The sequence below is a fragment of the Solea senegalensis genome, linkage group LG19, assembly GCF_019176455.1.
Source record: "Solea senegalensis isolate Sse05_10M linkage group LG19, IFAPA_SoseM_1, whole genome shotgun sequence".
Taxonomy (NCBI): Eukaryota; Metazoa; Chordata; class Actinopteri; order Pleuronectiformes; family Soleidae; genus Solea; species Solea senegalensis.
The window spans coordinates 10,659,555-10,682,330 of NC_058038.1; the positions used below are offsets into that span (position 1 = coordinate 10,659,555).

Here is a 22,776-nt window from a genome sequence, read left to right on the forward strand (position 1 = left end):
CTTAACACATAAACAGCCATTTTACGCTGTGATACAACGGGAGGACCAGCCAAATTGTCCTCACTTTCACAAAAAATCCTCGTTTTAGTTCTCACAAAGACAAGTTTGTACAGCTATTCTTCTCAGGACACTACATTGACTTCCATTCATTTGGACAGCCTAAACAAAGTGTTATCCCCAACCTTAACTATAACCACTTAATACCAAACCCGAACCCTAACCTAACCACAAATCTTAGCCATAAACTTAACCAGTTCCACATAAATGAGGTTGTACCTCATTAGGTAATGACCAGGTTTTGGTCTTAATATGGACTATACTGGTGTCGACGACGTCAGTGTTTATGCCAGAAAAGGTTCTAAGTGCACGTAAACACACACACACACACACACACACAACTTTGACACCTCACAATGGCACTTCAGATAGCGACTCCTCATGACATATCTGACGCAGTGGAACAAAGTCAGTATGACACAGTCGTCAGATGAATCCAACACACTGGCAGGTCACAGAAGAAAAAAAAAAGGCAGACGTGTCTATATGAAGTTAACACTTCAGAGATGTGGTGTGTTCTTCTAGAAACTGAGCAGCAAAGAGACAAGTTTTCAAACCCAACTGACTCTACGTATACACTGTATATGCACACGTGTTCGCTGATTTAGGTCAAACATTTGATCTTATGCTGCCAAGGCCAGCCACAGCTTCCCAGAAAGACCAACAGCAGCCCAGCAATTACTGTGCAAGCCTTGGCCTGCTGGCTTGGGATGTGTGCTTCCGTCCCTCCAGGCACTAAGTCTTCCTGGGACCGAGTGAATTTACACCGTCCCCAGTTGCTGCTTCGTACCTTTTCTCAGTTTGTCAGCACACAGCGGTTCCAGAACAACAAAGAAAAACAAATGGAAAGTAAACGGTGAAGACCCAAAGGAGCAGCTCAACACAGAGATGCAGTGATTTTGCAGGCATCTGCCTTGGAGAGCACACAGTCATTAATTCAAGTAATGGGAGACAAAACGTAAATCATTGAAAGTTAATTTCCACTCATCAATATTCACTCAGCCGGATCTGCCCGGTTGGAGGTTGCTTTGCAATGGAAATGGTCGCACAAACGACAACAATTAAAGTAAACACTGCTTCATTTCGCCACGTGACATGTCAAACTCCAGAAGACATAATGTTGAAGCAAATAGCTCGGAAACGGACTCAATGAATAGATCCAGTCAGATTTCTCATGACAGTCCCAACTCCATAACTGTAGACCATAAATAAAAATGGGCATTTATTTCAAACCTTGAATGTACAGTAGAAGGGAAACAGCAGTTAGCCAAGCCTCAGAAAAAAATCACCTGATTTAAAACGTCACTAAATGTTTTGCCAAGGAGTTAATGGTCTAAATTGATAGTTTCAGGTCTTCTTCACACAGAACATGATGTTTATTTTGTTAATCATGTTCTCATTTGGAGGAAAAGAGACACCAGTATGACTGACAGCTGGAATGGTCCAATCTGTGACTTTCCATATTTCAAAAACTGGAAGACTACATACATTTTCTTTTTAAAAATACAGTCCATATCCTTAACCGAATAGGTTGGAACAATTTAAAGACAGTAAAAATGCTGCTTTCAGTTGCGTTTTATTTTGAAAATTCAAAGTGTGTGCTCTTTTCCCATTTTTCCCATTAAATCTTGTTGCCTTTGGCTTATTGAGTCTGCAATTTTGTTCCGTGCTTTGGCTCTGTTAAAACCCTAATCGAAGCTGTGTGCCTGAACACAATAGACACATTGAAGTAAATGCTTTCTGTTCCAGTGCATCAATTAGTGGAGTCGACTTATTATGTTTTTCTCGTGTGCCTGCTGTACGTGTGTGTAGATGTTGGCAAGGGCACAAGAACCATTATCAAACCTCCACTATTTGCCTTCCCACTCACCTCGCTGCCACCGCCTCCACCCCCATCCTTGCTGCTTTGTGTATTCTCTTTACTTTATGAAGAATAAAAGTCATTATTTTGCACCAAGATTCTTGAATCTCGAAACCAAAATGCATTAAATCTCAGCACAGCAGTACTATGAACTGTCCTCCGTTTATACTGTGCATCTATCATTTTCCCCAAAATGTCACGGTTCGACACGTCACTGCGTATTTCATCATGTTTTCTCGTTTTGCATCGATTCACAGCTGACAATGTAACTCAGAACTGACCTCAGTTTCATAATAAATCAAGTACCGCCCTTGTACTAGTGTGTAAAACAATGACGTGCTTTGATTTGGGCAAAAAGTTTGTGGAAAAAACCCCAAAAAAACAGAGAGAGACTCACCTGCATCTCCTTCTCTCCATATTTGGAAGGATTCTTGCTGCCCTGACTCTTCCTGCGCAGCTTCTTCAGTTCAGCCTGGCATTTCTCCAAACTCTCCCCTTTGCTCTTGTGCTCCATCTGGTATTTCTTAAGGGCAGCCTATGTGGGGCAAGCGGCATAGGACAAACGCAAAATTAGAAGGATAATTACAAAGTCCAGGTGAGAGAGGATGAGCCGCATAGATGAGCAAAGTCATAACAGTACAATTGTTGCCGTAACAGCCGCTAAATTGAACTTTTTTCTAAAGCAGTGATAATGCAATAATAAGAAAGAATGCGTGAAAACAGTGTTTTCCCACGATTTAAAGTGGATAAACCAATTCAATTTGTGCAAATTACAGTCAAATGTTTTGGAATATTTTGTACTGCCATTTCTGTAATCTTTTTTGAACCATGCATTTCCAAGAGATATTAGATATTTAATAAATGAACCCTAGCTGAATTGTACGTATGTGTTAATCAAATAAATCTTAAGTAAAAGGCAAGCCAAAAACAAAAGTCCTGACCCAGTCTCTAGGACAAACTCCATTGTAAAATCTCCCATTGGTTATTGAGAATACCGTGTATCACTGTTGTGTGGCAGTGCAGATGAAGGGAGGAGCCGCTTTATAAACTTCCTCTTGGCAGTGGCACATTGAACAAGCTTTGGCATCTGGAAGCAATCTCCTTAATCAGAAAACAAGCCAATTCACATGACTTTTTAAATGCTCCAGGTCCGTCTATTATTTGTCTCCTAGGTTTGATTTTGCATCAACGCAGCTCGTTAGAACACAGCCATCGTCACCGATTATGCAGATTTCAAGTTGATTTTTCTCAGTGAAAAGAACAAACAATCAAACACAGGAAGAACAAGAAAAGACCCACAGTGATCCACAATTTGTAGATCAAGCAAAATGGCTGGTTTAGTCCTTTTACAGCCCGAGTTTATTCATTTAATTTATTTAATTTGGGCATTTAATTATTTATCTATCAAGGAAAAACAACTTTATTTCCGGGGCTCTACCAGCTCTGTTGCTATGGTTACTGTGTCTGGTGTGACAAAGCTCATGTGGTTTCTGTGCACGGCAAAATTGGCGGCGGAGAGGGAGCTCGTGCGTGCGGGGTTCAACAACCACATTTGCATATTGTAAGACTCCGAGTGTCGACGCAGGTATCCTCCAGGCATCATTGAGCAGAAAAAGGAGCAGAAGAAGGTTATTGCTGCCGACGGAGGAACGAAAACTATGACACACACATTGTTTGTTTCATTACAGAGATGGATGGTATTAGTTGTGTCAGTCTGACTTAATAACCATGTTAAAAACTTCTCTGAAATACTGATTCAACTACTGTTATTTTTCCACACAAAACTTTTGTTGTCCTTGTAACCAAGGAATGACTCGTAAGGTAGTTGAACCAATATGTTTTCTCATTTACTCGATAACTTCCAGGGACTGTGACTCCCTGGAGGAGAGTTCCTCTTCTCATAAATCACAGTGAATGATTAGAAAAGAAATAGTGACGTTTTGTTTTAGGTTCCAGAGCAATAATGGGTAAATAATAATAATAATACCTGGAGCATCTGCCGCATTGAGCTGGAAGGCTCTCGCCAATTAATAAAAGCCTTGAGATGCGAGTTAGCAGCACCTGTAGCCACAACTCTCCATCATGGTAAGCTTTAAACAGAACCACAGTGGATAATCTGACCTTTGTCCCAAAAGGCTGAAATGCCCTTCAGGATTGGGAATAGCCTCTTTTTTTTTTGTCCTTCTTTTGAGGTTCATACTTAAATTCTGACCTCCGTGTAATGATGGGTGAGTGGTGTAAATGTTGTGTCATTAACTGAGACAAGAGAGGAAGGAGACGAAGGGAGAACAGAGACAGATGCACTGCTGGGAACATCATATGCACTTCACTGCCATTTGGAATGGAGTCAAAATCTCAGATGATTAATTCACGAAGTCTGAGGCAAAAATGATTGCTACTATCAGTGCTGCAGATCTGCGGGGAATGCATTAAAAATAATGGGTATTAAAATCCTCACAGATAGGAGAGTGAACTGGCGAACGCATTTTGTAGGAAGAATGAAACACTTTTTATTGTCGTTCCCGAATAAAACCAAATGTGCAGCGAGTCAAAGGAGATGTAGAAATAGTTTGCGTCACAATATCCGTGGTTAACGTTTTAAAGACGGCAGCATCTGCTACGTGAGCCGTTGCAGCTCTGAACATGGTCCTTTTCAACGATGCAGCACAATAGCACACAATGTTTGGCGATATTATCCCATCCACCAAAACAACGCACATCAGTGCTGCTCTACACTCAGGCTGCAACCCACTCATTCTAAAGATATCACATGTAGACCAGCTCCAAAGTGATTACACACACACACACACATATTCACCAAGAGGGGTTTATTATAATCAGTCTATCCTTGACAGGTGAGCAGACACGGAATGTTACTTCAAAGCATTCCTCTTTTTGTTTTTATTCACAGAGAGCTCCTCTAATTGTCTCAGAGACAGACTCTGATCCAGATGTTAACGCGCAGTTTCACCTTCCTCTCCGTTATCAGTCACAACTTAAGGGATTTGATCGAAGGCAACATAAATCACTACGATGAGATAAACGACAAAGGGAGGCTGCCCTCGAGATTTAGAGAGACAGAGAGCGAGAGAGAGAGAGAGAAAAAAAACAAAAAAACAAGCCAATCAGATACTCACAGTCAGATAACGAGCATCCAGGTCCACCTTCTTCTCCAGCTCAGAGAGCAGCTCGTTGTGGAAGGATTTCAACTGGGGAGAGAAGCACAACAGCAGCTCAATGACCTGCTTATAATAAAAATATATGGAAAAAGTGAATGCTTCATTATTATAATAATAGCAAAGTAAAGGAAAACTGAACTCAGTGAAGCCTCTCTTAGATTACAGATATCTGTCACTGATTCACAATATGTAACCAGTAGATTGTAAACTGACCTCAATCCCAGTGTTGGAATAATAACACACACACATTATAGCACAATAATACATTTCTTTATCCATTAGGAACATGTTCATGTTATGCACTTAAATCACACCAACATATCACATGTGCCATACAACATTCATAAAGCAACCAACACAGAATAGGGTAAACATATGGATTAATGTATGATCTTCTATTCACGGGCAGCCCATGGCCAAGTGGAAAGGGAACTCTCTTAAATGCAGAGAGGGAATTTCCACTCCCGGAAAACATTAAAACTGTTACAAGAGACCATGAATCCTTATTCCCGCTGTTTAATTCTCAATTAATCTTAATTGAATTTCGGTGGCTTTGACATGCAAGATCTATACATGTGCATAATAGGGTTTGTTTCCGTGCTTCATTTAAATCATATTGATGATTAATTGACATCTGCCCCAATAGAGTAATGAACACAGTAATCAGCGAACACAAAGAGAACTTCAGGCTAATAGTGTATCGACTGTGAATAACTTGTAAAACAAGCCCATTACCCAGAATGCCACGCTGTTCAATTAACTCACTTGACTTCCCCAGTCGCCTCCCGAGTTAGCAGTTTGGATTTATACGAGGCAAGTGTTTGTGTCTGTTGACTCTGTATGAGTTCATGTTCATATAATAGTCATGTTCGCTGTGTACTGCAGGAGAGCTCAGGGACGGATCTGTGTGAAGGCCTGGCAGATTTGATCAGGTGGAAGGAGCATCAGGGTCAAACCAACTTCTGGGGAGGACATTTTGGTGCATAAACAACGCCAAGTCAGACTCCTGTCCAACTAAGTGTGTACATGCAGGAGTAATCAGACTATGAACTGCGTTATCCAGGTATGTTAGTCCGACTAACTTGCTTACACGACAGTAAGGAAACCAAATTATTGTCTTCGTCATAATTTGATTGACAATGGTACAGCCAGTACATTTACAAGTCAAATTTTCATTTGCGGGCCGCAAACTGTGTTTGCCTTTTGGTTTGGTGTTTGTTGCTCCACCCACTAATACCCTCCAAATAACACAGCCCATGAACACACTGCCAGCTGCCAGCAGAGCGAGCAGAGAGCAGCTAGTTGCCAAGCATCACAAATACTGAACTATACCAAACCTAAAAAGTCTCACGACCCCTCTCAAAAACGTCTCAACCAGAGGAAAAGAAAGGGAGTGTCTGCAGTGGAGAGACGTCATATAAATATAGTGGTGTGGATTCTGCAAAGTCCATTTAATTTGTGGATATTTTATGTATATGATGGATTTATGGTCCTTCCGATAATTCTCCAGTGTTATGTTCAAGCAGAGACACTATCACTTCCAATCTCCACCTGTTGCTGACCCGCTAATGTTTATATCTGATCCAATAGGTTCAATGTGTATAAAAATTAAACATGCGGTAGGACAGTTATGCATACGTATGAGTTTGCATGAACTCAGTGTACCACTGGGTAAAATTGGGACCAATTGGGACCGTTTTGAAAGCTAAAAACACTGTATGTCACATGTATGTGTTGTTAAACTATTGCATTATATAGCCTTATGTAATCCACGTTTTATAGCAAGTACTTGAAAACAAAATTAAGCTTGGAATACCAACCATCTCCTCTAGCTGCACTTGGATCTGTCTGTGGACCTCAGCCATCTGGAACAGCACATCCCCTGCACAGAGAGAAAGAGGAAGAAGTATAGAGAACACATCAACAACACTCAACACCACAAGCATTTCTACAGCAGGAAAAAACAGAAAGGAGAACAATGGAAAAAATAAAGAGAAAAAGAAGATAGGAAAAAAAAGAAAAAAGGAAGCGGGGGAAATAGAGAGACCCCAGCGTGCAGTGCTCATGCAACACGAGACACATAAACACATACAGGACGAGTGACTTGCAACTGGGACAATGACAAAGACGATGGGAGTTTGTTGTTTTGCTCGAGTTAACACAGAAATTGAAACAACAAGGAAAGACAAGTGCCAAAAATGTGGAGAAAAACAAAACTGAAGGCAAAAAATTCTTTAAATTATATGCTGGTACTTGGTTCTTCAGGCATGTAAGTAGTAAGTCTAGTGGAAATATAACACACTGCCCTTTTCTGTCTCCACATAAAAATGGATAGGAAAAAAAAGGGACATAAAAAAACAAAAGGGAAGAGATAAAGAAGGGTCATGCAGCTAGTAAGAGTATTTCATTTTCATATACCTACAGGCTGCCTCTTCTGAATATGCAGTGCATTGTCAAGAAAAGGAACACAAAGAGCTACATTGAGCGAAGGACACACAAAGAGGCCTGGTGGAGAGACAGCATGAGGTCTTCACATACAGAGAAATGACGCACACATATTTTCCTGACCAAGAGGTCCAAAGCCCCTCGAGTTTAAGTTGTTCACTTGGTGCTTCAAGAAAAACGCTGATATCTAGCCTTGCGTTGTGATCGAGTGACACTTGGCTGTAATTGGATAATCAGGGATATTTGTAGAAAAAAAAACAGCATTTAAAAGTTAATTTAAAAGCGGTTGTGAAACCTGGCAAATAGCAGGACTGTCTCAAATGAGTCGAACCATTTTCATAGACAAACAAACTTATTAACTGTTTTGTTGCAGCTACTTTTAGGCTTGCTGAAAAAAAGAACACATGTGGGCATTTTGTGGTGGAGAAGGAGCTGCATAGAGAAGCGCAACACCTAACTGTGCACTGATTCCTTTCGCCCCGCCCCTTCTTCTATTCACCATGTCACTCTTTGAAATCTGACCTGGAAGGAGTACATGTCAAAACGATTGCCAAGTGAAATTACAGCTTCTTCGGAGAAGTGTTTTCAGAAACAAACTGATTTCGCCAAAGAGCTTTGGAGTGGTCCCCGCCCCCGACAGCCAGCGAGTACAAAAACTACAGCAGACAGACAAACACTCAAGTGACTGTGGCAAAGGAGGCGGGAAACAAAAAAGAGGTGGGACATAAATGCAGCGAAGCAGGTTGAAGCTTTAGAGGGAGAGGAGGGAAAAGGAGAAAATACAATGTGCACAGCAATTAATCCACAAAAACCTAGGTAAAAGGTAAAAAGGTAAAAGTAAAAAAAAGCAACGTGCTCTGATATTTTTTGTTATGACGTTGGTATTTTTTTTTTTTTTTGCTTCAACCCCCTTTAGTATGTAGAATTAAGTTGAATAAATTGTTCATCATGAAGCAGCATATTATTGTTGTATGCAGAATTGAACATGCATTTTGATATTAGGATCTGCTTGGATGACCAGACCACACTGTTGATAACATATGTTCATATCCAATTACAGCTAAACTATAGTGTTCCATAAGCAATTTGTCAAAGCACCAGTACAGAACCTCTATCACCCCCTGTGGACTTCTGAGCAATTACCAAAACAGTGTGGCATCTATGACCTCTTCCTTAACCCGCTCTCACATATTTCCACATATACACAGAGAGAGAGAAGCCATGCAGCCTTTTTATGTTGTTTCTAAGCTACTAAAGTAAGTTACGTGTTGTATATCTGTCCAGACTACATCCAGGAAACTGAATGGAGCTGCGTGGTGAAGGAAACAGGAGCAGTTGTGTGACTGGCACATCCAGGCATGTAGTCAAGCAGCTGTTCAGGGAGTGCTCGGTTGCTGTTGGCTGAGAACATGCAGTCACTGCCCTTAAAACTGCTGCTGCAAACCCAAGACTGCCGGGCCTTTTGCTCATGGGGCAACCTGCCTGCTGATCCTGTGGCTCACAGTAGCGGAGAAGCAGGCCAAGGCACCCTGTCTCCCTGTTAAGCAGCTTACGGATACTCATCCCTGATCACAGCCCTTTAGGCTTAGAAACCCTGGCATTTGTGCCGGCGGCTCCAACTAGCTGGATCAATTAAATTAAACGAGCAGCCACCACTTCGACACACACAAGCACACACATGCCTGTCAGGTGAACTGGCAGCAGGACGAGGCGTTTACGAGAAGCCAGAGAGCTAAAGGATGAATGAATAAGCGACAGATCTCATCCTGTCATCTGCAGTTTCATTACTGCGCAATGTACAATGCCAAAGCATCAAAGGGAGGAAAAAAGGAAAAAAAAAATCATCACACTTTGGAGATGCAAATAGTTACCATGGCAACTTCGATATCATATCCCACAACAACAGTAACAGAAAATTGCACTGCAACCTTCGTGCGCAGTTAGCAACAGAGAATCCTACCAAGAAATGAATAAAGACACAAGAAAACTGAACATGTTGTGCAATGTTATTGTTTGCAGGCATGACACAACCCGTGGGACGAGGTGAAAAAGCTTCTGGCCTGACAGGGATTACCGCATACCTGCTCAAAAAGTGACATGACCTGTCCAGAGCCGCGGCGACGAGCTCTTCAACCTGCACAAAAAGCGTGCAACCGTCTGTCGCCGATGCACACACGCACACACATGCATAATACATCCCATTAAAAGACTTGTCACGCTTGTATCAATATTTCCCAGTTTACTTTATAACTACGCCTGCGTCCCTGGCTGAGAGAAAACAATAGCTTCTTTGTCGGGAGGTGAGCTCAAGCGGATCTGCACCTTGCAGCACAGCAACAAGCAGCCACATGCCTGTTGGCTTAAACCACTGAGTCAGACGAGGGAGCCTGAACACAGGACGCATACGGACAGACTGTCCCCTCAAGTATGACATCAGCTTGTGTAGACGGATCAACTACTTGTGTAACAGCAGCGATGATACGCCCACACAGGTAGTGAGAGAGATAGGGATAGAGAGGGAGAGGAGGAAAAGAAAAAAAAATGAATGTGGGCTATGGAGTGGAAAAAACATGAAAGGTGGAAGTTTGCGACATTGAAGAGAGAGAGAGAACAAGAGACAAGCTGGAGGGAGGGTGAGAATGGAGGTGGATGTAGAGACACTGAATCATTGGTGAAGGTCAAGCTGGATTCACTACGGGTTGTCATGGAAGCAGGATAATGCTAGGGTCGTTGCCATGGGAGAAGTTGCAAGATGAGGGGCAGCAGCTGCAAAGTGCTGCTTTACTAAAATGCTGTTCCAAAAACACCCTGGCTATCAGCTATCATTACATCAGCATCTACTCCCAAGAGGGAGGGAATCCCACCTGGAGAGTCACCTGTGTAAAGTGCACGGGTGTGTGTGTGTGTGTGTGTGCGTGCTTTAACAGCACGGTGATGTTAACGCCGCCTGTCTGGATGCTACTGAATGTCACGAGGGAAACAAACAAGGTTGAGAGTATTATGGAACAGCGGGGTAACGTGTGAGACATGGTAATAGCTGTGACTCAGGGTGGACCGTGTGTGTGTGTGTGTGTGTGTGTGTGTGTGTGTATGTGCGAGTACACTTCCTGTGAAACCACAGCATGGAAGTGAAGACAAAAAAAAGAAAAAAAAAAAGTGGCAATAAAAAAGAAAACTCCCCTTAGAATATGTCAATGAGGAAACGAAACATTTCATTTCTTTTTCGCCATACTGCTGATTTCTCCAAAGCTGGTTGCAGTTGAGTGGTGGAGGCAATTTGGGAAAGAGCAGAGTCATGTAGCTACCTGTTGAGGTATGGAGATTTAAGGAGGGGCAGAGTGAAAAGTGTGTGTGTGTGTGTGTTACCTGATCCAGTAAGTAAGCTCGGAGAAATAAGGTCAGCGAGGGTCTTTACACACGGTCAGAGCATATTCAAGTTTGAATATGGAAGAATGGTAGTTTCACACATCTCTCTGGGTCTATGCTGCAAGATTACGCCAAACCTTTGGAGTCCTTTAATGAGGTCACATGTTTGTTTGTTTGTTTGTTTTTACCAATACTAGGACATAAACGAGCATCTATTCACATTTTACTCCATTTAAAAATATGTGAATCAGGCACTTTGCAATTCTTGAAAAATGTCATTAATATTTTATGGCCCTAATACTGTGTGTGTTTGCTCACAGTCACGCTGGGACTAACGTGCGAGTGTGCAGACTGCGACGGAAGATTTTAGATTACAACCCATTTTCAGAGCGGGCCGACTGAATGAGAATAACAGGTCGACGCAATCACACTTTCGGGGGGGTGGGGGCGCGCGCATTGGACATGATGCAAAATATAGCACGTTATTATATATATTCATTTACTAATTGCTAATTTAAAGGCATCACAATACGAAACCGCCAAAGCTGTGGAAATACTGGTTAGATCAGACACATTACATTAAATATTCTGACATGTGTGCACATGCCTGCGTGTGTGTGTGAGAGAGAGAGTCTATGGGAAGTCCTGTTCGTGTCATCCCAGCTGGATCTCACCTTCAGCACATGCCACTGCTGTGAACAAATGAAGGGCAATGTGAGTGTGTGTAGAACAAGCATGTGGGGGCCACTGGCTTCCCATCATGCAGCGCGTGTCTCCGAAATAGAGCAGGAGAAGGCAGGGACCCCTGGGATGGAGGCACAGAGCTAAGAAAAGAGCTCATCTGCTCTCATTTAAACAGGGGCAGGTGCTGGAGGAGGAGAGAGGTAGGCCAGACTGAAGACAGAGTGACGGAGAGGGGAAACGGAGAGAGAGAGACACACACACACACACACACACACACACAGACAGAGAGAGAGAGGGAGAGCTGCATGCTTACAGTAAGTGCACTGCTCATTCATAAGATAAATACAGTTTACAATACTTCATCCACCACCACTACCCTCAACTCTTAATAGATATTATAGATGGCGTCCTTTTACCAGCAGGGATACAAAAGTCGTATCCTCGATAAATAAACCACAACAATTCTGATGCCTTATTTCCCCCTTGAGAATGTTCTAGGGAGATTTTCCCATGGGCCCCATTTCCAGCAGCAACTTCACTGCGTGAGTTCAGTTTATTACGGCCTACTTTTCTTTTTGCTTTTTAAATACCTAACACATGTAATTTCCCAGAAGGCACTGCTTTGTGCTGAATCATACACGTGTGTTATTAAAATGTGGCAATTAGTGAGGTTGCAAGAGTCAATAAGAGGGGTGGGGGGGAAGTTATTTGATTTATTCTGGCTGGAGAGGCTGAACTGTGAGTGCCTTACATTCCTGTTCAGCTTTTCTTTTTTTTTTTTTTTGCTTTTTTTCCAGCTAAAATGTCAAGAGGGAGTTTATTTAATTGTTAGGACAGGGTGGACTGGAAAGCCACCTCGGATTTAACATACTGTGGTGTATTATATCTTTAAACAGTGAAACACAAGCAGGACTGTGTTTCACCTAAGGACATTAAAAGCAAGCCGATCTTACCAGTAAGTCTGAAAACAGGCCGCCATTGTTGCACCAGAACATCAGTCATAACAAGGACGTGGATCATTGTTGTTTTGCTTTGAATATTCGTCTTTCTGCCCTGATTATAACAGAAACCTCTGTGATGTTACTGCGCTCACAATTAGATACTTAGAATCCATGTAAATTCATAAAGCACATCTCTGTGTAGTGTTTTTTTTTTCTTTCATCGCACACCCCCATTTGCACTTTGAAACCAAATCCCTGGGTTTGCAACCCATTCACCTTTTATTATAATGTTATTATGATATCTGACTCCACATGTGATAGAAAGGCAAACATTTAGTGTTTGGAAAAAAAAAAGGGACCACATCTTCACATTATCAAATGTTAAAAAAGGTTTGGACACACCTGTTCGAACCCTTGCAACTTGCCACATCTGCATGTAGAATAGTGGAGCAGGGGATCGAACCCCAACCTTCTGGATGAAGGTGACCTGCTCTTCCACTGCAGTTGTTGAGCCATTCACTCATTCACACAAAAACAAAGTAATCGTATGTTCCCCACGGTTAAATGTGCAGCGTGAGTAAAGATATTTAATGTCAATTCAAAAATGACATAATTTATGCGCAATAAATTCCATTATTGTTTCAAGTTCAAGTCAACGAGTAATCATTTGAAATAATCGTAAATTGAATTTTGAAAATAATAATCAATCGTGATTATTATTTTTTACATAATGGAGCAGCCCTCGCTGCAACGATTAATAGATGACACATTTAGTCGCAGACTAATTTAACCGTCAGGAATTGTCGGTTACTTCATCACTCGGCTTTTTCACGCTGTGGACCAGAACATCATTTATCTTTATATACACGGAGTGAGACATCTTGCTTTCTACCCATCTCTGCTGGGTAAACATCAGAGCGACATGGCTGCTGCTGCTGCTGATGATGATGATGTAACGCCTTCTGAAAAGGAACAGGAGTATTTCACTCTCTCGAAGAAACCAAGACAAAGATTGTAAAACGCGCGTATCGCAGGAGCGCGTCGTAGTCTTGCCTTTTAACATGAAAGTCCCTGTAAAGTGATAAACACGTTGCTCGTGATTTTTGCCACCCCACAGGAAAACGTGTTTGTTACCACCTCACCAAATTGGGAAGGGAGGGATTAAAAAAGTTGCTCGGTGTTTAAAAATAAGGTTTTGATTCATCTTCGCTCTCTGCTGCGAGATCCTCGACTGTGTGTTATTCCATTTCACAGTCCAAAGTTGCAACCGAGCAGTACTCTTTCCACTTGTTTACTTCTTTCTTCATGTTAATTAATTGGCACTAATGGTGCATTACCGCCAGCAGTCTTGTTTACATTTTCAGCCCCTCAGCTACAAGACAGTTTGATGCATTCCTGATGCACTGCCTTACTGAAGATTAAAAGGAGTAAGGTTTACCCTCGTCTATCATATTTATTTTCTTTCTTTTCCCCCTAAGAGTAAAGGTACTGATGACCTCACCGACTCAATTTTATTCAAGCATTTTTATTTATCTTTTGTGGTAGTATTCTAAACAGCAGCAAAGTATTTTTTATTGTTTTTACTGTTAGTTGGCACATAACAACCTCAAGGTAAACTGAAAAGTTGGTAGCTAATTCATACACAGCGCCAGCACAGCCTCCAGTAGCAACTTGGGGTTGTGTATCTTGTACAGGGACACATCACATTGAAGTTTTACATATATTCATTTTCCATTTTGCCAAGCACACTCCGTTTGAGCCAATCAAAGGTTTTCATAATGTGGGGGAAAGAAAATGGCCTATAGCTTATGTCAGTCACAGCACAAGATGAAGAAGCTCCAAGGATGATGAAAGACATCTTCAGAGGAGATGAGAACGTGTGAATTGCTTCTTCGGCTGCAGACATTATAAGTAAATAACAATCCCAATGGAGCACAGCTTGTTGGGTGGGATGGTCAAAAGTATCTCTAAACCCATAAACCCCGGGTTTCCCGTATTTCCCTCGAAGGTTTTGGAAAGCCATAAATGTCACCGAGGTATAATAAGTGCTCAACTCCTTCTACTTGAAGAGGAATAAAAAAGAGGAGGAGGATGGCAGAAACAGAGGGAGGGAGACTTGGGGAAGAGCAGGTGTGTGAGTGTGTGCGTGCGTTGGAGTGCATGCATGTGTGTGCATTTGTGAGTGGGCGGCAAAGTGACAGGCGATGATTAGCCCAACCAGAGGAGGATATGTGGGAGGCAGTGTGGGAGTAGTGGGGCTGGAGAGAGAGAGAGAGAAAGAGAGAGGGGGAGGGGGAGGGGGGCTCTGTCTTTTTAGGCAGAGATATACACAAGTGGATTAAAAGAGCCCTCGCCCTGCATAAACACACAACAATCACACAAGAAGATTTATGCACAGAAAGCGCACACAACCTCCATCATGCATACAGTATATAGTATGTACACAAACCAGGGTGGATTCCTGTAGGAACACACTGTGTTCTAAAAGGAGCCAGCGTTTGGTTTATGTGTTGATTATGCAATCAGCAACAGACTGTGGTTTGGTTTTTTTTTGTTGTGTGCATGCGTGTATGCATTAAAAGGCAATTAGAACTCAAACTCCTGTATGCACATTCGTATGTGAGCATCAGTGTCACCTCAGTGGAGATGCTATCCATAAATGGCACTTTTCTTCCACTGACACGGCACGGCACGTTTTCCATTGCTTAACAGTAGCGACTTGTGACTTGTATGACTTAATGAAATACGGCGGAAGGGGTTGTGATGCGGGTCACCGCTAGCAATCGAGGCTTTCTGGCAGTGCCCGTCGCTAAATACACCAAGAGACTCCTCTGTAAAATGTTGAGATTTTATACATTTCCCTGCTAAATGATGGAGATTAACGAATGTGTTCAGGATTTTTAAGCCCGGCATTGGGTTCGATTCCAGCGTCGGACGTTGCGTTCGTGACACAGTCAAGTTTAGTATTGGCTCAGCTCGCTTGGAATCTTGTCAGAGCAGGTAGTAAAAAAAGGATCAGGAACCAGGTACTATCGCTAATGGAAAAGCAAAGAAGGGCAGATTTGCGCCGCACACAGAGCCGTGCCGCAACTGGGTGGTGGAAAAGTGCCAAAAGTATCCATAAATACAGACATTAGCAACTGAGACAAATTACAGTCTTTATGCACTTTAAAAAGGTCCAGTTTGAAACGATTAGGGGGGTTTAGGAGTCAAACCAATATACTGCAATGATATCTGCTGTCAAACAAAATGCAAAAGGCTGTGGTTTGTTTGGCTGACCTCCGGGACAATGTTTTCCTCCAACGTGAGGATATTTATATATTCTGTCAAACAGGAAGTTCTGAGCTCACCCCGACACATAATCAGAAAGAGGGTCAAGGCCCTGGCATAGAGCTCAGGGTGTGGCCAAATAGAACAAAAACCTCCACATGGCTGGAAAATAAAGCCAGACCAACCCTTCCCCTGGGAACTTCAGTGGTACACACAGACCAGCACTGGGTGGTCAGGAGTTGGTACACTGTCCACAGTGAACAATACCTTCCATTAAGCCTGCATTTTTCCCTTTTTCAGAAGAGCACAAATCGATTCAGTCTCTGCCGTCGCTTGATGAACACAAACATAAGTAGACGGAGTTACTGACAGACGAGATGAGTTGTTTGACTGAGAGAATGAGTCATTTCAAATATCCAGAGCCTTGCAGAACTTCCTCCGGGCTGGATTTATGAAAATATAATCAGTTTTCTGTTCTCTCGGTGTGACAAAGAGGTGAGTGCATTGATACACACACACACACACACACACACTTTCGTTAATGACAAGTGCAGGTGAGGAACGACCGGCTTGGTTTTGCTACTGTAAGCGGGGCTCGGTTCAACTTAGAAATCAATAGAAAAACCTTGACAGACTTTGCGAGATGGAGACTGAGAGCAGGGGGATTGCTTACTGAATAAAATATCCCGAGAAGAACTTTCATGTCACTCCCCTGATGGAAACCCAGCCTTTATCCAGCTCCAACACAGCGAAATCCCTGTCAAATCAACAGCTACTTCTACACAGATCAAGCCGTCGAAAGCACAATCACACACACAAAAAAAAGGGACTCTCTCCAAACAAGAGCTGATTTCCCATGGGCTGGAATACAGATGCACTCACAGGCTCCGATCACCTAGGAAACAACTCACTATGAGAGGACCAGGTGTCGCTTCTCCAATTGACCTTTATATTTGGAGACAGACGACGCAGATATAGGCAGACGCACCTAATTGTCATGACATGCACGCGTCTCACATCTGCTGCACGGATACAATTTTCCACACAAAAATCATATTATACTGCATATACAACAAACTGGCAAACTCCTACCAGTTGCATGGAAAAAAAAACATTTTTTTTTAAAAATCCAATCATCAGTTTGGATGAGCGTCGTCTACACCGCTGTAAATAAATGATGTACAGCTCCCACTTCACTGTGCTGTCAGCGCCGCATTCATCTCATCACTGTTACCCGTTTCTTTCTCTGATGACATTTCTCTGACAAAATGAGGTCCAAAAAAAAAAAAGTTATTTCTTTCAGAAAGAATATAACAACAAACTGCTTCAGGACTGAAATGATTCAGTAAAAAAAAAAAAAATCTCATTAAAAAACGCCTCCTGTACCAACCCACACACTCTCTCTCTGAGTGGCATTCGGGTTCAACTGCTACATTTTTACACAGAAAGTGGATGCAATATGAATATGTGCATGAAAGTGTAGAAAGTGCCATTGGTGTTGCTGAAAGTCAGCGTGACCATGGAAACAAATAGAAGTCATCAGGTATGCACATCAGTCACTTACCCAAATCTTTGGATCCTTGACTTTCACTGGCCAGTTCACCCATTCTGACCAGAGCATCAAAGTAGCCTTTGGCAGCAAACGTCACACCTACAAGCAAAAAAATGTAAAGGTTACAAAAACAGTGCATCTTTTGAATTGTGTTAACTGAGCGGACATCTTTTTGACCAGTGACGTCAAATAAATAAATAGGAAAAAACACTCTTTTCTTCCATCTTCCCCTCAAAACATATTCCATGTAGTGAATCACAGCTTCTTGCCATCACCACTGATGATTCCTCCTAATTACTCAACATCATCTCATTGTTGGCACTCTGCATGCTTGATTGCAAGGAGGAAATTATTTTCAGACAGATTATCTGTGCTTGCTGGGTGAACGACGACTAAAAACTATTTTCTTTTTTTGTTTACTGGTTATTATCCAACTGGAAAGAGAAGCTGGTTTATTTTAATGTAACCCCAAGGTGTTAAGTTTCCCATTTAGAGTTTTTTAATTAAAGCTGCTGCCAGTGAGATACGTTTTTCTTTTTTAAATACAGTCTCGCGGGTCAGCTTGCTTACATTTTCCAGGTGGCCTCCATTTTAGAGCAATCTTTGGTATACAGGTCTTCTCTCCAGCACCATACATCGGCTGTTAGGTGTTGGTCTTATTCTGAGCCGCAAGGAATCATTATCAATACCACAACTGTAACGGCCCATAAATGTATCGTGTTTCCTCACTCACTCATCACTCACTGGTCTTGTACTGCTTTATCCTCCACATGAGGATCACTGGCTGCCAATCTCGCCAATCCCAGCTGACAAAAGGTGAAAGGCAGAGTACACCCTGGACTACAACCATTCCTAGTTACACTCACACCTATGATCAATTTGCCTAATCCCCAAATCTGAAGTTTTTGTACTGTGGGAGAACAGGCAAAGTCCATGCAGAAAAGCACTCGTTCCGACTGGGTCACAAACAAGGTCTTCTTGCTGGAAAGGCACGAGTGTTAACCACTACACCAACCACGCGGCCCGTATTGTGCGTTTCCCGACCTCTCAAACTAATCTGTTCACCGATAAACGGATTCATCAAGGATCCCTTAAACTAGGGGTCACATGTGCGACACACATCCATCACACAATGCTTCAGCTGTAAATGTAATCTAATCAGCACTAACATCTCCTATTCTCCGTTGCCGACTTAAAAGACCACGAGTATTCCTGACTACACAGATCAATAACCAACCTCTGGCCCCCATTATTTCGACTGCAGGCCAGCGCAAGGCAGCAAAGGTCAAACAGGACAGAGTCCGTGTCCAGTGATTTCTGCCCCACTGTCACACAGACTGCCAATCAGTCCATCTCCGGTGAGTCATGGCTGTTGCGTTTTGGAGGTGAATTCAACATCAGTCCAGGTGACAGATGGGCCCTGTGCCTGCAGACAGCTGCCAGGTGAGAAACACAGTCACAACAATAGCCTGGCAGGGGCAGGCTAATTCTAGCAAACAGATGTAGCCCTGCGATAGAGGAAGTCTCCCGGGCTGGAAGCCTCACAGCTCTGCCTCGAGACTGAGGGACATATGCTAATGCTAATCCCAATTACAGCTGAGTCAACGGCATAAGATGCTGTGGGGTTCTTCCTTCCGCTCATGCTGGGGAACACCTGAGAACTGAGAGCCGAGCCCCCAGAGCATCACAGCTGATTTCTCCCCATTATGCCAAACAGACCCCCTGCCTCGCTTGATGTGGTAAACTGTGAGTAAGTGAGTGAGTGAGTGAGTGAGTGAGTGAGAGAGCGACTGTAAATTGCGAGTACATACATGTGTTTTTGAGTGAGTGGGAGCTGCAGCACATTTTCAAAGAGATCTCCAAGTACAGTAAATGGCACTTCATTACCGATGCTGCTTTTGAAGGGTGGGTGTGTGCATGCAAAATTGAAGGGTGGCTTAGTGTATAAGCTGGATGTATAAGGATACTTTACTTTAACAAATGACATGTGGGGTGAGGGGCTCACAGCAACAGACAGACGGGATTATCGCATCTCGGACGGACAAACCAGTCGGGGAGGAGCAGAAGGGGAGGAAGAACCAACTCTACCATTCCATGTACCTGCCTCATCCTCTTCATGCTGTCATAAGGATTGCACAATAAGCTCCAGACTGTGTTTGCCAGGCAGTTGGACTCAGTCAGTTGTATTGCATCTGTTGCTTTTACACTTACCGGGTGCTGTGAGATTTAGCGACTAACTGCTGTGTCGTAAACAAAAAAATAAATAAATCCCAACGTTCAGATCTAGAAAGCCTACCAATGAAGCCCTTTTGTCATTTTCAGTGTTAATGTGAGTGATTGCATCATGTGGGTGGACGTGTGTCTCCCCATCCCCTGCAAATCAAAGCCTTTTAGACCTCTGGGTCGAGCAAATCTGGCTTTTTAGTGGCATTTTGTGTTTCCCTGAATAGCACGCCATGAGACTGTGCACCACGTGATAAAGACCTGCTCATTTGGCAGGAGGATAAATATCGTCCTTCTTTTTAGTGAAACAAGAGGACATATAGGGAGACAGATACGTACAGGAGGAAAGAGAGGAAGAATAATAAACAGGGAAAGTGCTGCTCTGGCGGTGTGCCTGAACCTGCAGCAAAACAGGGAATGCAGAGAAAATAAATGAGAAAAAAAAAAAATACTTACTGGCGAGGGCTTTCTCATAGTTCTTCCCCATGGCAACAAAGTTCCGTAAGCAGGGGTTGAACTGCTCCATGATGGTCTACAAAAAAAAGATAAAAAGATAGATGGGAGGTGAAGGTTTCACTTATCAGCGTAGTGTGGTCAAGGGCAAAGAGAATATACTTGCACCCCGTTTTATTAATCCTGTCATCCTGTTACAGTCCCTGCTTTTCTATCCATCTGTCAGACATACACAAACCTCCCTCAGCTGCACGAAATATGTCTCACGCAAACAGCCATCGACAGAATCTTTGGGCACAGTCAGTGCTCGTCTTGAATGTTAATAAAAGGACAGAAAAGAGCTTTATACACCCACATCCTGCCCTCTGATAGTGAGAATAGTTCAGGTGGGAGGGGGCAGTACGGTGGTGGATGATGAACTAGCAGGCTCAAAACAAAGTGATGGTTGAAAAGTGTCGTGACAGGGATGCGTATAGTTACTAGGCCTGTGTACTGGCAGGAATGCGGCGATACGACACATCTACTCATACAGGGCTGAGAATACGATGTTGGGATTTTATAAGCAAGGTAATATCAGCAGCAAAATATTGTATAAATAATGCAATCCTGCTGCCAAGAATATTTCTGAATCTAAATAATGCTTCAAAGAATCAATACAGCATCTATTGCTATATTAACTGCTTAATTAGGGCATTAGATGGATTATGATGATGGACACGAAGGGTCCCCATGGCTGCTAATGAGAAGAGCCGTGTAAATTTTACAGCAGCGGTCTTGCGATTCGGCTGTTGCCTCCATTTTAAGCGAGTTCCCACGCGGAGCTTCCCTGGGCAACAGTCGTTTGACACCATGAACAGTGGTGGTTGCTGGTCTTTCAAACAGGGGAAGCTCATTTTAGGGCCAGGTATTTATACAAAAATTCTTACATACATTCTACAGACAAACAAAAAGAACAAGGAAAAGCAATAATTAAGTAAAGCTGAAATGCTATAATAGTGTTTGTGTGTACATGTACAAATGAAAATGGGCTGTAACACAAAACGACCAGCTATTTGTCTACGGACTTCCATCGCAAAATCCACACAGAAGTAAAGGCTCTGCTGTGGTGTCTGTTTCTGCAACGCAAAGGGGTGGAGTGGCTCAGTGGTTAAGACCGGTACACTGTGTGCAAAAAGACTTCGTGGTTGCAAGTGCAACTCCACCCCTGGCAGGTTGTACTCAATTCCCTTGTAGGTCGCTTTGGATAAAAGCATCTGCTAAATGACATGTAATGTAATGCAACGCTGTCAATCAAAAAGTGGTTCCACCTTTTAGACAGTTCCTCCAATCATCATGCAGAAGCCCAGCGTCTAAGACTGCCCACCCTCTCATCCACTTTCGTAGAAGCCCAGCTTCCCTGGAAATGAAGTTTTTGCCGCATTTGTCCAAACTCACCACAGTGAAAAAAAACTATTCTGTGCCGTCCCATAGAGAACAGCTGAAGCTGAGCTTCAAGTGGTTTTACTTTGGAGGTTGCTATGGTAATATGAAACGAATTCTGAAAGAACTAGTGACATGTTCTAATGCCGTTCTAGTGCACGTAATGAAATGTAAATACAACACAGTACATCAGTTCACTTGGTGTCTCAGAGCTGTCGCCACTGCATGATAGCCGTCTCTCCAAAAAATCTACAACAAGCACGTTTGTTGACACATTTTTTGTCGCTCTGCACAGACAAGCTAATGACCTACCCTTTCATTTGAACAATAGCATGACCCAGGCTCTCTTAAATCTGGAGTGGAGCTACTTTTTGTCTGACTATTTTTGTCAAAAAACATCTGCTTTGAAAAAAGTCTATTCAACACATACTTGAGCGTTACATACAAATGTTCAATCCAGAGTCATGACATAAAAACAACAAAGCTGGTGATGCCTTGAGGCCTTTGCACTTGAAGTACTACAATTACGGCCAACGTGAAAATACATTGGCAAAAATGGGCTGACAAAACCTTGGATATATATTAATCCCATTAAGATCATTTGCTCCCTTGTTTCCCTCTTTCTCACACATGTGTCCCGGTACATAGCAAGTATTTCTGCTACTCATCCAAGTACCAGTAGAGGAACATCGTGTACCACTGGTGGCACATATGCCATTTGTTTACTGTACTAGTCGGTGGTTTGATCCCTGGTTTCTGTCATCTGTGGGCCTTGGGCAAACCACTGAACCATTAAATGTGAATGGGTGTGATGTAAAAAGTATTATATTCACAGCAGATGCGCTGTGTGAATGTGCATGTGTAGACAAAACTGTGGCGCAAAGAGAAATCATTCACAAGTAATTTCATTCTATAACTATGTGTTGAAAATATTAGCATACCTTGGTATTGTACAAAAAAGTAATTATGATAAATAGTCTGTGTGAATAGCTCTTCATTAGACCATAAGAACCTAAATGACTGATCTCACGTTCATTATGAAAGCAGATGTACAGTATCTTACTACACTGCAGGCCGAGTCGGTTTCAAATGAAGCGAAAGCAAGACGCCCGACATCTTCCACCACCGTCGTTCCCTCTACTGCTCGTCTATCTCTCGTCTCTATCCTCCTCCTGTGCTCCTTCAGGGCTTCCTCCAATTAGCCGCTCCCCAGTCAGCTCAGTCAGGAACAGCCAGGGGACAGAGACAACACACAACACTGCTGCAGCAGCAGTCCCCACAAAAGCCATCAATACTGCAGGAGAACACTTAATAATCTACTTCTAG

The 22,776-nt window shown here is 42.7% G+C and overlaps 1 protein-coding gene across 5 annotated transcripts in view; it reads right to left on the minus strand.

The window, feature by feature from the left end:
* baiap2a (BAR/IMD domain containing adaptor protein 2a) overlaps positions 1–22,776 on the minus strand; it is a 50,394-nt gene that overhangs the window by 15,830 nt on the left and 11,788 nt on the right. For 4 of the 5 annotated variants that reach the window (XM_044051412.1, XM_044051414.1, XM_044051411.1 and 1 more), the window contains exons 2-6: positions 20,035–20,110; positions 17,368–17,454; positions 6,918–6,979; positions 5,056–5,127; positions 2,316–2,453 (exon numbers count right to left, since the gene is read on the minus strand). In XM_044051412.1, coding sequence (XP_043907347.1) covers positions 2,316–2,453; positions 5,056–5,127; positions 6,918–6,979; positions 17,368–17,454; positions 20,035–20,110 — 435 coding nt within the window. Of the gene's footprint in view, positions 1–2,315; positions 2,454–5,055; positions 5,128–6,917; positions 6,980–7,515; positions 7,606–17,367; positions 17,455–20,034; positions 20,111–22,776 lie in introns of those variants that run through there. The other variant, XM_044051415.1, reaches the window with a different exon arrangement.